General features: G+C 39.3%; 1 protein-coding gene across 5 annotated transcripts in view; it reads left to right on the forward strand.

Annotated features, from left to right (window-relative positions):
- The window catches only part of NPAS3 (neuronal PAS domain protein 3), an 852,890-nt gene that overhangs the window by 761,187 nt on the left and 77,321 nt on the right, over positions 1–14,382 (forward strand). For all 5 annotated transcript variants that reach the window (XM_048854033.2, XM_048854034.2, XM_048854035.2 and 2 more), the window contains one exon: positions 4,268–4,386. In XM_048854033.2, coding sequence (XP_048709990.1) covers positions 4,268–4,386 — 119 coding nt within the window. The remainder of the gene's footprint in view (positions 1–4,267; positions 4,387–14,382) is intronic.

The following is a 14,382-nucleotide window of genomic DNA, read 5'->3' on the forward strand; positions in this document are numbered from 1 at the left end:
AAGAGCGAGCTGGATCCTAGGGGCATGCTGAGAATAGTGTGCCTGGATTTAGGGGTTATATGGTAGGAGCCCTGTAACCCCCGCTGGGTATGTGAGTCTGGGTGACAGGGTGGGTTGCACCCGTCCCCTGTCAAGTTTAATAAAGTTGCAGCCTGCCACTTAAAATCCATCCCTGTGTCTGTCCTTGGTCACCAATGTGTCTGGATCAAACAATATTTTTACTAGTAAAGTAAGAAAATTTGATCTGTAGGTTATTGAGAGAGGATAAGAAACAATGGAAACAGTATCATTTTAAGAGTCATTTTTCTGATGAGAACCACACTTTAAGACACAATGATATGGGGGAGAAATAGGGTAGTTAACTGCTGACGATTAAATCTTCCTTGAACTCTTTTAATGTCTGGTTAGAGGCAATAAATTGCAAAACTGTGCACAAAAGGAAATAGAAGGATTTTAAAGGGGATGTGTAAGCATTGAGTCCAACTGAAATTACATATTTGTGTTGCCCAGTTGCATTCCTGAATTTAGTGTTTCTCTATTGCACATGCAGACTGTGACCAGATTTTGAGAATATTCAGGAAGATGCTTATAAGCCTACAATAGGACATGAGCTAGCAAGCATCCCTTTCTTGCTAATGTGTATGTCCCCTCCTGTTTGGACTCCCCTTTGCAGTGTGTAAACAGCTCCTTGTTTTTCTTCTTGGTTCAATTTAACAAAGGTCTTTGTATCAAAGAAGAAGTTTAGTGGCAGGTGAAAGCTTATTTTAATGGTGTTGAGACCAAGTTGTTCTTTAACTGAATCCCCTTGAACTCAGCAGAGGTATTAATGTTGTAGCTTGTCATCTACTCCTCTGAAGCTCCTGGCCCTTTGAAAGAGTGAGCTCAAAAAACAATCTTTTGCTTGTTAACATGGGGAAAATACCATCTCTCTTCTTTTCTCTCATTTTTTTTAGTACATATGACAAAAAGGTGTGAGTTGGTGGATATTCATTTCTGCAGCTTTGGCAGCCTTTTCTTATTTACTTGGACTTTAAGACATAAATCATATTGGGGTCTTGCTCTCTCTCCTCAGGGACAACTTGTTTGAATATGTATATGTTTGTGCATCAAACATGGATACTGTGCTTCTGTTATTGCTGTTGGAGAGGTATGACTTACATTGTTCTATATTGTTTGGTTCTGCTTCATGAAGTCAGTGAGGCTCCATGCAGGTGCAGATGTCCATCCACAGAAAGCTCATTGCAGAATCTGGGCCTTAGTTCATGTGTTCCCCCATTTGGGTCTGGGGGTTTTGCTTGAGATTTTAATCTGGGTAACACATTAGTACAATATCACAGGTTGCATTTTTATGCTCTCGGAGATAATGTATACATTCCTTCTGGCTTCCATATTCATATTGTCTTCAGTAATAGTTTGGGAAGTACAAGGAATGCAGGATTGTTCTCTTGAACATCACCAATAGAAGCAAAGTAGGACTTTCCCAGATTCTTCCTTTTTTGCACTTCTAAAATGCCAAAAGATCTCTTCGAACATGAAATGTTTTAGATTTTCATTCTGATGGAACCTAGATTGCTATTCTCCATCGATATAATTGGAAAAAATATTACTAAATGGCTCAGTGATTAACATTTAAAATCAACTCTTGGGCATTCACAGTGGCCATATTCCACCATTTATCTCTCTGCAAATCTCACATTGACGTCAGTAGGTGTGTTCTGTGCATGTACCAAGGATAGAATATGTCCCTGTAACTTTTTATCCTACCTTTAAAATACCATATGCATAATGATGATTAACATTATTAAATAACATTGCGTGATATAATGTTCACTGAAAGATATGTAGGTTTTATAGATATGTTAAAGGTCAAATAATGTCAAGCTTGTGATACAAGCTCACAGGAACCCAGGAAATGTTCAATGCCAAGGATACTTTACTAAATATAGGTTATTTTGCTTTTCTTCACAAATGTGAATTAAGGATAAAATAGTCTCATCTTTACATGTCTTTGGTATGGTATGTTCATGCCACAGCTTTAGTTTTATTCAGATGCAAGGTTTTGTGTGTTTAATTAACATTATTTCTGTGTGTTTAGGTAATTACCATTACAACACATGGGGACATGTCGTCCTTATTGCCAGTATTAGGGTATAATGCGCTGACTGCAACTACTGCACATGTTAAGCTGATTCTAGCATTTCTTCACACAGCAGGAAGCACCCATGCTGTGGTTTCTTAATGTACTCTTAAAGCACTATACTGTAGGCAGTAATAATTAATAATGATTCTCATATCACAAGTACTGCTTGTATTCTGGTTGGCCGTTCATTGCTGTATCAGAGCTCCAGTAACCTTGACCCTGAAATGCATTTCCTTTTTTTGAAAGTTTCATTTCTTAGATGTTGCAAACATGATACTGTTGAGCAGGGCTGAATTTTTTGAGGCCAGGTTTGTGGCATGGATTCTGATGGCTTCACGTATGTTCAGGTCTCTAAGGACCAGCACCAATAAATGTGAAAGAGACAACAGTAGATTGGCGTACTTTTCCATTTCCACCAGGATGAAAAAAAAAGCTCTAAATTAAGTCTAACCTTAAATGTATAATCTGTCCTTGGGAGAAAAAAAAAGGCTATAGCATCTTCAAGCTCTCAGCATCCCTTACGAGAAAAAATTGGTTCTAAGGGTCTCTGATCTTGTGTTTTAGTAAAATAGAACTGCACGGCTGACTGACAGTTCTGATCTAAAGCATTTACGTTTAAGTTTTGATCTCTCTGCTTTTGATTAAAACTAATGAGCTCATTTAATTCAAAATGGGAATCTCTGATAAGAGAAATAAGGTTGATGTGATTGGATTAGAGGGGCAAATTAAACTCTTAGAGCAGAAGTTTGTGCTTATATAGTGTATTAAAAAGCTGTTGGCGTATTATGGCGTGTTAGATGATGAGAAAAATTTCATAGTAATTCATATTTAATCAGAAGAAATGAAAGTACTAAATATAACATGGCTCTGCTTTTCCCTCGAGTGATAAAGAGCTGTACATTTAAAATGACATCGAATTCATGCTCTCTAAAACAAAAAACCTTAAAAGAGATACTAAAGAAAGGGGCACTCTTGTCAGCAGTTTCATCACAACAGAGTTGAAATGCCATAAATGCAAGAAAACGTGACCACATTAGAACAAGCACAGCACTAGATAATCCTTTGCTTACAAACAAGCAGGGTTTGTAAGTGCTGCATCTCAAATGCTTTTGTAAATACTTGGAATGGTTTTGACCAGAAATTGATCATATTTTCTAAAAGGACAGCAACAAGATATTTTTCTTGATTTTAAACATCTTTTTTTTTATTCATTGTTGCTGATAATAACTCCTTGGAACTGAAATATGTTTCGTTGCCAGTAGTTGTTTGTTGTAGGGTTACTCCAGAAGATTCTGTGAATTATTTGTTAGAAGAAAACATTGCATAGAAGCCTTTGGATTGAAAACCAAAATATTAAAAAGTTGCATGGGGAACACGGTGGTATTATATTCCCTAAATCTGCATGTATTATTTTATCATACTCAACACACACTGTTTGTTCTTATCTACTATACGTCTTGTGGCTGAGGCATCTGAACACAAAGGTGTGGTCTGTAGTTTCAAAGAGGAAACTTCACTTAATGCTAAATGGACCTTGAAGCCGTTCCATCGTCATTAGTCACTAATATCTAATTATTATTGTTATTATTGATAATCATAATAGTAGTGCTTTTCATCTGATGGTCACAGGGTGCTTTCTGGGCATTAATTAACCCAAACTAATGGGGAAACTGGGGCATCAAGAGCTGAAGTGTGCCCAAGGTGTCACAGCAAACAAAGTAGGGAAAACGGGGGATAGAACTCTGGATTAGAACTTGTAGATGCCTTTCAGTAGGCAGCCTTGCCTCCCCAATAACACTTACCCTGTCACATAACGTTAAGGAACTTAACAATAAAAAAAAAAAAGCTAGCAGCATAATTGCGAAGGAAAGAGTTAATGAGGCAACTCTGTGTTTAAAATTCTTTTGGGAAGAAAGAACCTGAAAATGAGAGTTACTGTTTGTACATATATTTTTCAATTTTTTTTTGCTAAATAAGCATTTTGTAAATGAGGTAAATTGATTACAACACTCAGCATCCATCAGTCATTTATTTTTAGCGAGTTCAAGGATTGCACCTGAGAAATAGCTTAGAGGGGCTGTATAAAAATCTAAATCATCTGTGTATGTTTTTTTTTCTATTCCCTAGTGGAATCAACAAGCCCCAGTCTACTAACCACTGACAACACCCTAGAGCGCTCTTTTTTCATCCGAATGAAATCTACTCTGACCAAGCGAGGAGTGCACATCAAATCATCAGGATACAAGGTGAGCTTTGCTCTGTAACCTGAAATATTGACATCTTCAAATTATCCAACCTTATGTCGAATGTATATATTATGTTCATTTTTTCTCCATGCTCACTGTATGTATATTAATAGAAAGGGAATTAAGCATTAATTGTTTAAATTTTCTTCACATTCATTATTAAAATACTGGTGGTACATTTTTCCTTTTTTAGTGCTTTTGCAAATGCACTAAACCTCCATTATACTTGTCTTCATTATGGACAACACTTTTTTTTTTTAACACACTCAAAATATTAGTCTTCAAAAGAGTATCAGGAGGAGAGTGTATTAAGCCAAGAAAGTTAAGTTGAAATAATATCTCTATTAATATTAGAAAATTGCCACGCATAAATGTTTTCAGAATCTTTTTTTCTAGTTAGTTTGACTTTAGGGTATAGCTCAGAATGATCATCATACCAGCTCTTACCAGATGAAATGCTATAGATATTTAATACTTTCCACCATTTAAGCTGAAGTAGACAACAAGCTGCACTGAATGCTCTTCCACTATTTTTCTTATGCTGTCTGCCCATGGGGCAACTGCTGTAAGGGCTGACTTCTTCTCAAGAAACATTACATTGTTGATTTCTTTCTTTTAAGATGTGAAACTCTCATCCTCCTTAACAACAATTTCATTTTTCTTTAATCATATATAACTCATAGTGCCTATGGCTAGAAATGGCTTTGCTGCACATCAAGGGTATGAGGAAAGCACATTTTTTAGCATTGTCATCTTCTGAGATGAAATATCTCCTCCATTAAATATTGTGACAAATAACTGAGTGACACTCCAGTACTTAAGGAAGTGGGCCTGAGCATGTTTACATATTTAAAGAAGATGTAAGTATCAGTGATCTTTTTAAAACTTTGAACACTATTTTTTAGTTTAGAGATGGAGTAGAGTAGTTTTGAAGTAGGATGCTTCACTTCATTTGACTAAAAAAAACCTCTCTGTGAATATAACATCAAGGTATTCTACTTAACGATTGAGAATCTCCTGGTGAAAGCATTTTCTTTGAAAGTAAATGAGTTGGCGTCTTTTTGTTGAATGGTGTCTGGATCCAGTGATTTCAAGTGGTTGTTAATGGGATTTAGAGTCTTTCACTCCAAGTCACTGATTTCATAAGGCACCACAAGTTATCATCTGATGGCTGCTTAGTTGTCAACATTTGAATTGATGGTCTCAGTACAATTCGTACTGGGCAGGTTGCCACATCACAGAAAACATTGACACTGGGACCTTTGGTGGCTGTTCTGGGAGGGAGGCAAAGGAATGAATGGATGTGGAAGTTGAACAACCCTCTCAACCTTATGCTACATCTACGCTACTTGCCACTTTTGGTGGCATATAGGGTCGTGTAGCTACATGCCGCAGTGAAAAGCAAGCCATGTGTATATGTCAGTGACAGGCTGTGGCGGTTGAGGAGGGAGGAAGCTGCAGGGAAAGCTTCAGCAGCCAGAGCCTTTCCCCACTTGTTAGAGTCTTTACCTGCAGTGGGGAAGGACTCCAGCAGTGGGGAGCTAGCAGAGCCTTTCCCATCAACCTCCCTATTGCCAGAGTTCTTACTTGCAGTGGGGAAAACCTCCAGCAACAGGGAGTTGCGGGTAGTCTTTCCCTCCAGCAGGAAAATGCTCTAGCAGCAGGGAACTGCCACAGCCCTTTCCTGCTCTTTTGGGCTGCCAGAGTCTTTCCCTGTTGCTGGAGTCTTTTCCTGTGGCAGGGAAAGGTTCTAACCACTGGGAGACTGCAGGACAGTACACGGGTAAGAATAGCAGTGTAGATGGGGAGCCATGGCTTGGGCAAGTAATGAGTTGTGTAGGGTATGCACTTGGGTAGGTGCCCATACCCTTCAGGTGTGCCTGTACCCTTCTTACTTTAACCCGTGCTGATGGGTGAGAGCTACTTGAGTCCATACTCTGCACACCGTCAAAAGAATCATGCAGTGTAGATGTAGCCTTAGTCATGCTGCGTCTAGGCTAGGACTCAGTTACGCTGACAGGGAGCTTTCATTGTAGTTGGTTGTGCTGTAATTGGATTGTGAATAAGTAGAAGAATTCACTTTTCAAGATTTTCAATCTGCCATCTTTCACCTGCAGTGAATGTTACAGAATACAGGAAACTGGACTCAAGTGCTGAAGTTTCATCCTTATCTCTCTCCATTTTGGCTGCATTCCTATAATCCTATGTTGGTGTAGGCCCAAATAAGGGACCACATCATCTACTATGGATCAGCAAAACAGGATGGGTCTTTATCTCTGAGTTTACCGTTAAAGTAGATTAATGCCACACTTCTAACATGTTTGAAAGATGTTTGTATAAGAATGTTCTGGTGGGTTGTCTGTTTTGTTTTAAGAAAGAAGAAAAATACACTTTTTTTAGAAGTGTTAAAGTTCAGACAGTTTTTGAAATGCTCACTAGAGCATTTACTCAATAGGAGACACTATAGTTAAGGCTACATTTTAGTCATGGGTATTTTTAGTAAAAGTCATGGACAGATCACGGGCTGTAAACAAAAATTCACAGCCTTTGACCTGTCCATGACTTGTACTATATATCCCTGACTAAATCTTGGGGAGAGGGGGCATGTCGTGGGTGCGCGGGAGTGGCCAGGGTGTGCCCAGAGCTCTCACCCTCTCCCACACGCCAACCCCCAGCCCTGAGCCCTCTCCCACACCCAAACTCCTGCTGCTGCTGGGGGTGGGGGCGTTGGCCCAAGACTGCTCCAGCAGCAACTGGTGTGGCTAGCCCAGGGGCTGCCTGAGCTGCTCAGGTGGCCCCCAGGCCAGCTGCACTGGCTGCTGCAGAAGTCATGGAGGTTCCGGGAAGCCACTTGCAGACTTAACTATAGTCCATCATATAAATACAGATTTAGCGTCTCTTTAAAGAGCTGCTGGCATCTCTTGGAAACTTTTCAAACCATAATTGTAATGTTGCAGACAGAGGATTTTGTTTGCAGGTGAGAAATAAGGAGAAAAGAGCAAATGAACTTTGAGTAACTCTTTTTCATGCAATGTTTCCTAGAATAAAGACGGGAGAATAGGGTACATGAATATTGACAAAATTGTCTCTAAATAAAATGTTTGTCAATTTTTTCCATGATGTGTCACCAAGTTAGCATATAAATAGTGGGCCAAATCCTCAGCTGGTATAAATCGGCATAGCTGCATTAGCCCATGATGTCTTGGAGGATTATATAACTGATGTGATTTGGTGGACAAAGAGAAGTCACTTGTGACCTGCCATTTTAATTCTATTTCAGTTGCTTTTTAAAAAAGTAGATGTTGCTATTGTAGATCATAACAAGTCCTTTGGAACGATAGCTGTCCAGAGCATCAGTGACCCCTAATAAAATGGTGTATTAACAGCAGGAAAAGTATATCATGTACATTTTTAAATCAACATCAGACCTTTTTTATTTAAATATAATTCTCAATTTTTGTAATTTATATCCAAATATAAAAAACACATCAGCCTTTGTTATTAAACCTGCCAAGAAGAATAAAATTGAACTGCTTTAGTGAGTGCCAATGACACTTACAGGAAAGCTTCCATCTTCTTCATTGGCCCTCAGAAATCCAATGGTAGACCAGAGTCAAGCCCTCCAGAACCTTTTTGGGTACAGGCATGTTTTATTAAAATAAACAGAAAGGACAAAGAGCCTTGTGCAACAGATAGGCAACTAAAAAATAAGGTACACAAAGGAAGGAGTGCTATCCAAATTGCACGGCAGCTGTGGACATACCACAAAGAAAAGACACATGACTGCGCCCAGTATGAAAAAGTAGTGCAGCACAGCAAGGCACACAGCGAAGTTCTGTGCCATGAGACAACGTGGGATCACTCGGTAAGTCCTGCTGCTCTAAAGGCTAACTCAAGAAATGGCTTCTTTAGACAGTAAGTGAATCAGATGATCCATGAGGTGCTTGGCCAGTCCTCACAATGGGAGAGCCCCTGCTTCAGAAGAAACTGCGTAAGATTGAGAACAGGTCAGAAAATGAGATTGCTGAATCAGTTGGATTGATCTAGTCCATCGCCCTTTAGGACAGATTTAATTAGGCCTAAATTATCACTATAGATGAAAGCCTCGTCTCTTGTTCCTTAAATCATGCTCATCTAAACAGCTGTATTTATCTAGAATAGGGAAATCATTACATGATTCATCTGACCCCTCCTCCCCATTCTCTTTTCAGTGTGTTCCATCTTCCTTCTTTTCCTGAATGGCGCTTCGCCCATGCTTATGCTGGGAGCTTATAGGGAAAGATTATACATGCATTGTTGTATATCTATTTTATTTCCAGGAAGTAAACCAAAAACACATAAGAGTAAAGCAAGAAGGCATGTAGTCAGCTGACAAAACATAATGAAAACAAATAAAAAGAAACAATGATAATGTTTCAATTCACTACAAACCTCAGGATTTATTACTGTTACAGCTGTTATCTAAGATACATGATGCCAAGGCTTACTGTGCTTCTCATTGCTAAAAATATATCACTTTATCTTTTTTCTGCCTTCTTTCATCAATATAAAGAGACTTACGGTTTTTTGGATTTTCTTTCCATTTTATCTGCTTCCCTCTTTGTTTTCCTCGGGGGCGGAGGTCGGAGGGGGAATGCCTCATCTGTCTACTAAATACTCAGACCTGAGTTCAGAGTTTATATTCTACTTTTAGACATGTATCAAAGCCAGTTTTAATTGAAGTCAAATGATATGTTTCCTGATCCACTGTGATACGTTGTGATGATCAGGATCTAATACCTCTGCACCTCTCAGTATACTAGGCACTTCACAGGGAATGGGGCAGAGGTGGGAGCATGTCCCCATCCTCCTGCCCAACAGCCTGCAGGGCAGGCCAGCCTAAAGGATGATACAGCCTGTACGGTCACATTGCATACTTGATCACTCTGTATATAAAAATAATTTTGAAAAACATATACCTGAAAACCTGAAAAAAATGTTTGAAAGTCTGTAAAAGTATTTACACAAATTAGTCTTTGTGGTCTAAGTTAATTACTTTTTTCTATTGTCCAATGCTGATTTTCTACACACTAGTTTATAATTACACATTTACACACGTGTTCTCTATTGTGAAGACTCTATTAAAGTCATAGTAAATTTGGCAGCCAGTTGCATATTGATGTTAGTGCTTGAAATCCAAACGACCTGTAGAATTTAGATTCACATTCAGAGTTCTCATAATGGCAGAACATTTTCTTGGGATTCCTGATTTTTTTTCTGAGTTCTGGTTTACCTCAGTTTAATGTTTTTGGCTATGTTTACACTACCATGGGATCGATGCTGCTCCGATAGATGCACTGGGGGTCGATTTAGCGGGTCTAGTGAAGACCCGCTAAATCGATGGCATTGCGCTCTCCGATCGACTCCGGTATTCCCATCAACCATCTCCCATCAACCCAGCATGGTGTAGACACCGTGTTAAGTCGACCTAAGTTACGCTACTCCAGCTACATGATTTAGGGAGTTAGATGCCTTTTGAAAAATCTCACCTTTAAAGTTTTAGATCTTTATCTGCAAGATGTCTGTGCTCTAGAACTGGGTTGCAGTAGATCCTAATCAGGTGGGGAAGGCCTGCTTCTTTTTTAAAGGCCCACCAGGAGGTGTTCTACTGTGGACTTTGAGCCATCCTGCTCTGCATCAGCAGATGGCTCTACTACTGAAACCATTTCTGACACCACTTCGATTTTTAAACACTTATGGAGCAGCATAATCATGGAAGGCCAGAATTTACTCCATATATTCTTATTTATTTTTAATTGAATTAAAAGATTTAAATGAACCATAAATGGTCATGATTGCTGAGTTTGTATTGGCTGGCTAGAACAAGTGCACCCGTTGCTTGCTTCCAGACATCTCTTTCTGAATCTTTAGAACCAAAGACCAAAATGTTAATATTCAGTAGCCTGATTTTTAAGGGGAGCTGATCACTACAGCTATTACTGACTTCAGTGGAAGTTTTGGCTGTGCAACACTCATGAAAATCAGACCACTTTTATTGTGGTATCCAAGTATGGATTTAAGTTTAAGCAATCAGGTTTGAACAGTTTGGCCTACATTCTTTACTTCTCTTTCATTATTTTGTTCCTGAATCCTTTTCATTTTTGGATCTCACCGATAAATTTTTGTCAGGCTTTCTTATCTTTCCTGATCAGATGGGGCATGACCTTTCTATACAAGAAGCAAACTGTAGAAGTCAAAATTTCATCACAAGGCTCCAGCCACACCACCTTGAGTCACACTAACCCAGGGAAGGAGGAATAAGAAACCAACATCAGGAAACATATGCAGATAATTTTCTAAATGTCAGCACATACATATCCCAGTTTCTTCAGCAATGAGGAGACTCAAAGGTAATTTGTCAGAGAGGAAGAACTGATCTAATATTTGCCCATGTAAATTGATGACCTTTAGCCAAAAGGAAGCTTGTCTGTTAGTAAGAATGCAACATTTTTAGAAAAGAACACAACACTAACATGCCAATCTGAGCTTTATGATGTGTCTTCCTGTAAATATACCATTATGGTGGAGAAAGGATGATCTTGGGACTAGGATAATCTGGGTTGATTGCCTGGCTCTGCTATAGAATGGCTGCAATATCTTGGGTAAGTCATAGGGCCATTTTTAAAAAAGAACTCAGTTCCTATTTAAGCACCTAAATAAAGTGGACAGATTTTCAAAAAGTACATAGCACCTGCCAGCTCCCATTGTTGTCAAGTTCTTATTCTAAATGCTGAGCACTTTGGAAATGGAAATGCCAACACCTCTCTACCTCACAGAGATATTGAGAGGATGCATTAATTAATGTGTGAGATGCTCAAATATATGGTGATATGGACCATGTAACAAGGGAGCTAGATACTCTTATGTAAAAGGCCTTTTCAGTAGCAGTCAGTGGAAACTGGAGAGACTCAGGCTTTGATCACTGACCCAGACTTCCTCATGATGACTTCAGATGCAATATTCCTGACACCTAAATCATTGGTTCTCCTGAGAATTGTCTTAAATTTTCATACAGCCTTTGAGTTATGGCTGCAGGTGCAATACATTCCATACTGTGTAAATGGAGGCTGGCTTAGCTAAAAGAGAACTAAAATATTAAGTTAAGCAAACTCAGTCTTTCTGAGAGATCAGTTATTTCCACCTGTAAATCCACTTCTCATAGCATAAACAGCTACAGAGAATATCATCACAAATTTAGCAACAAGGGGCCCTGCTTTTTGTCACACAGCATCTTAAATCTGGAGCTAACTCCATTAAAGTAAGTGAGGTTATATTGGTGTAAAACAAGTGTGAGATTAGCAGTCAGTCCTGTACATATTAAAATATTCCAGAAAGAAGAAGAGAGCTTAATTATGGTATCCTTTAAGAAGGACCACAGACTACAGCATATGTGCAGCACTTTCGTTTTAAGGGATAGCTCAGTGGTTTGAGCATTGGTCTGCTAAACCCAGGGTTAAGAATTCAATCCTTGAGGGGGCCATTTAGGGATCTGGGGCAAAAAAAATGGGGATTGGTCCTGTTTTGAGCCAGGGGTTGGACTCCTGAGGTCCCTTCCAACCCTGTTATTCTATGATTCTATGAACTACAGTCACCTGGATTTTTTTATTGTATAGGGGAATATGCATGTGAGTTATTTGAACAGTTATGTGAATTTTAAACACATAAGTGAATGTTTTGTAAGTTTGTAAGGAAGGAACTTACATACATACACAGGGGTATATCCTATCATTTGCTGTGCTGATAAGTAGAGAGCAGTGGAAAGAGAATGGTGGCATTCTCTTCTCACCACAAAAATAACCAGACACAATACCTCATGGCACATAGCGTGTGCTAGGAGAAATCCCTAGATTGCACCATGTTCTCAAGGGGGAAGGGTCTGTTGAAACAAAGGTGTATTCAGTTTCCAAAGCTGACTAGCATATCCACTGCTATCATCAGCCAGTGAGTGATTATTGGCAGTGGATCAACATGCTCAGTAGAGCAGCCATATGAGCCCCACAGTGCTTGTGAGGGTCTGCCTACCAGTCTGGCAGGATTTCTTGTGCAGAAGATGCTCCTGCTAACACCCCTGCTCATTCTTGCTGCTCTGCTTAGCTAGTGTCAGTGGGGGGTTTGGCCCACTTCCCTTTCCCCATGTAAATATTTTCTAAAGTGTTCTGCTGTGTGTGTCCCTTTTTAGCCAACCCCACAACATCTCATAGTGGCTCAGTGTTCAGAGAATCGTAGGACTGGAAGGGACCTTGAGAGATCTTCTAGTCCAGTCCCCTGCGTTTAGCACTACCATGTTGCCATCCATAGTAGTCTAGGAAAAAACAAGGAGTTGACAGATTGAAATGATGTAACTGATGCTAAGCTAGTGTGGAAGACCACCACGTGTCTGTTCCTTTCTGCAGAAACAGTTCATCTTTCCCCAAGTGGTGGTAATATTTTATTCAGCTAGCAATAGTAAACCAGATTCAAACCCTGTTGTACACAGGTGAAAATGAACTGAATTTCATGGAGTTGTATCTGCTGCTAGCAGGACTGAATTCAGCTCAATACCTGTATGTCTGAGTGAGAACATTCATTTCTCGGTTTCTGCATGTCACCCAGATCTGGTAAAAATAAAGTTAGCAATGGCTGATTAGGAAACATAAAGTTCATGATCCATAATCACAGTGTCTTTTTTAATAGATATAGTAAGTAAAATATCTGATGTTAGCTATGCTTCTCCTCCCATTTGCACCCATTTTACTCCAATGTAATACCATTGGCTTCAGTGGAGCTATTCCTGATTTACACGGGTGTAAGTAAGAAGACAGTCAGGCTTCTTGCAGTTAATTTAACAGTGATATTTTAGTGTTCTTCTGAAAGTCAGGTGAACTGCAGGATAAAAAGACTATTTCCAGAAGAAGGATCTATAATTATATCAGTGTGTCTGAAATATTGTGCATCTATAAATGTAATTATATTGTTGTAAGACTAAATGTAATTGTTTCTATTTGAGTGTTGAAACAAGAACCTTGTTTTTCACCCTAAACTAACTGCTTCCCTCATGCGTTGACTTTCATATGCCCAGGCAAACATGCCTTCATTTTTCTTTTAAATTTTTCGTACAGTTGGAGGATAAGAACTGGCAGGGAACAGTACGGTACCCCATGATATGTAAACATTTATCCAAAATATAATAGATCATCTTTGAGCAACAATACATTATAATAGTGAAAAGAATAAGCTTGTATGACCACATGTGCCTTCTCCCTATTGTCTTCTAGCCCTTATAAATAACAAGTGGCTATGGATGGTACTGGAATAGACGACAGCTGAAACCCAAGTTTCCAGGAAATCAGCTCCTCTATGGAGGAAGCTGCCCCTTGTAGCACCAGTGAGTGGAAGTAACTGAGAGATCTGAACAGCTCCGTCTTCTTTTCCTGGTGAAGCTAAATGAAGATGTGATGAATTAGGGGAATGACTGATTTGGTATTTAGGTGTAAAATATGACAAGGTCCTGACATGTTATGAAATTGGGTGTGGGTGTGTGTATTTGGAGTTTGTAGGACTGTTTAGCTAGAGGGAGGCAAAAAAACACAGGACCAAATTTTAAAAAGGAAGCATTTTTCATTGTTTCCTTTACATCATTTAGTAAATATTTTACTAAGAAAATTACTTGGAAAATTCTGAATAAATATCTTCTGAAGAAAGTTAATCAACAAACTTGAAGACTCTAGTCAGTTATTAATGTCTGATTGTCCCTAACATTTGCACAGGAGCTTCACAGGGAAGGACCCCACCAATCTCCTCATTCCCATGCACTTAGCACAGCTGCCAGGGACAACTGCAGGTCCTGAACTCGAGGGAGGGCAGGGATTGTGCAGGAAGAAGATAAAGCCATGGCCCTTCCTCCCTCCTTCCACATTAGCCCATGGAGAGGTCCAGGGTGCTGGGAGACAATTCTCCTTTCTGAGGCAAGGGGGTGGT

This window comes from Caretta caretta, chromosome 6 (assembly GCF_965140235.1).
Source record: "Caretta caretta isolate rCarCar2 chromosome 6, rCarCar1.hap1, whole genome shotgun sequence".
In the NCBI taxonomy this organism is placed as follows: domain Eukaryota; kingdom Metazoa; phylum Chordata; order Testudines; family Cheloniidae; genus Caretta; species Caretta caretta.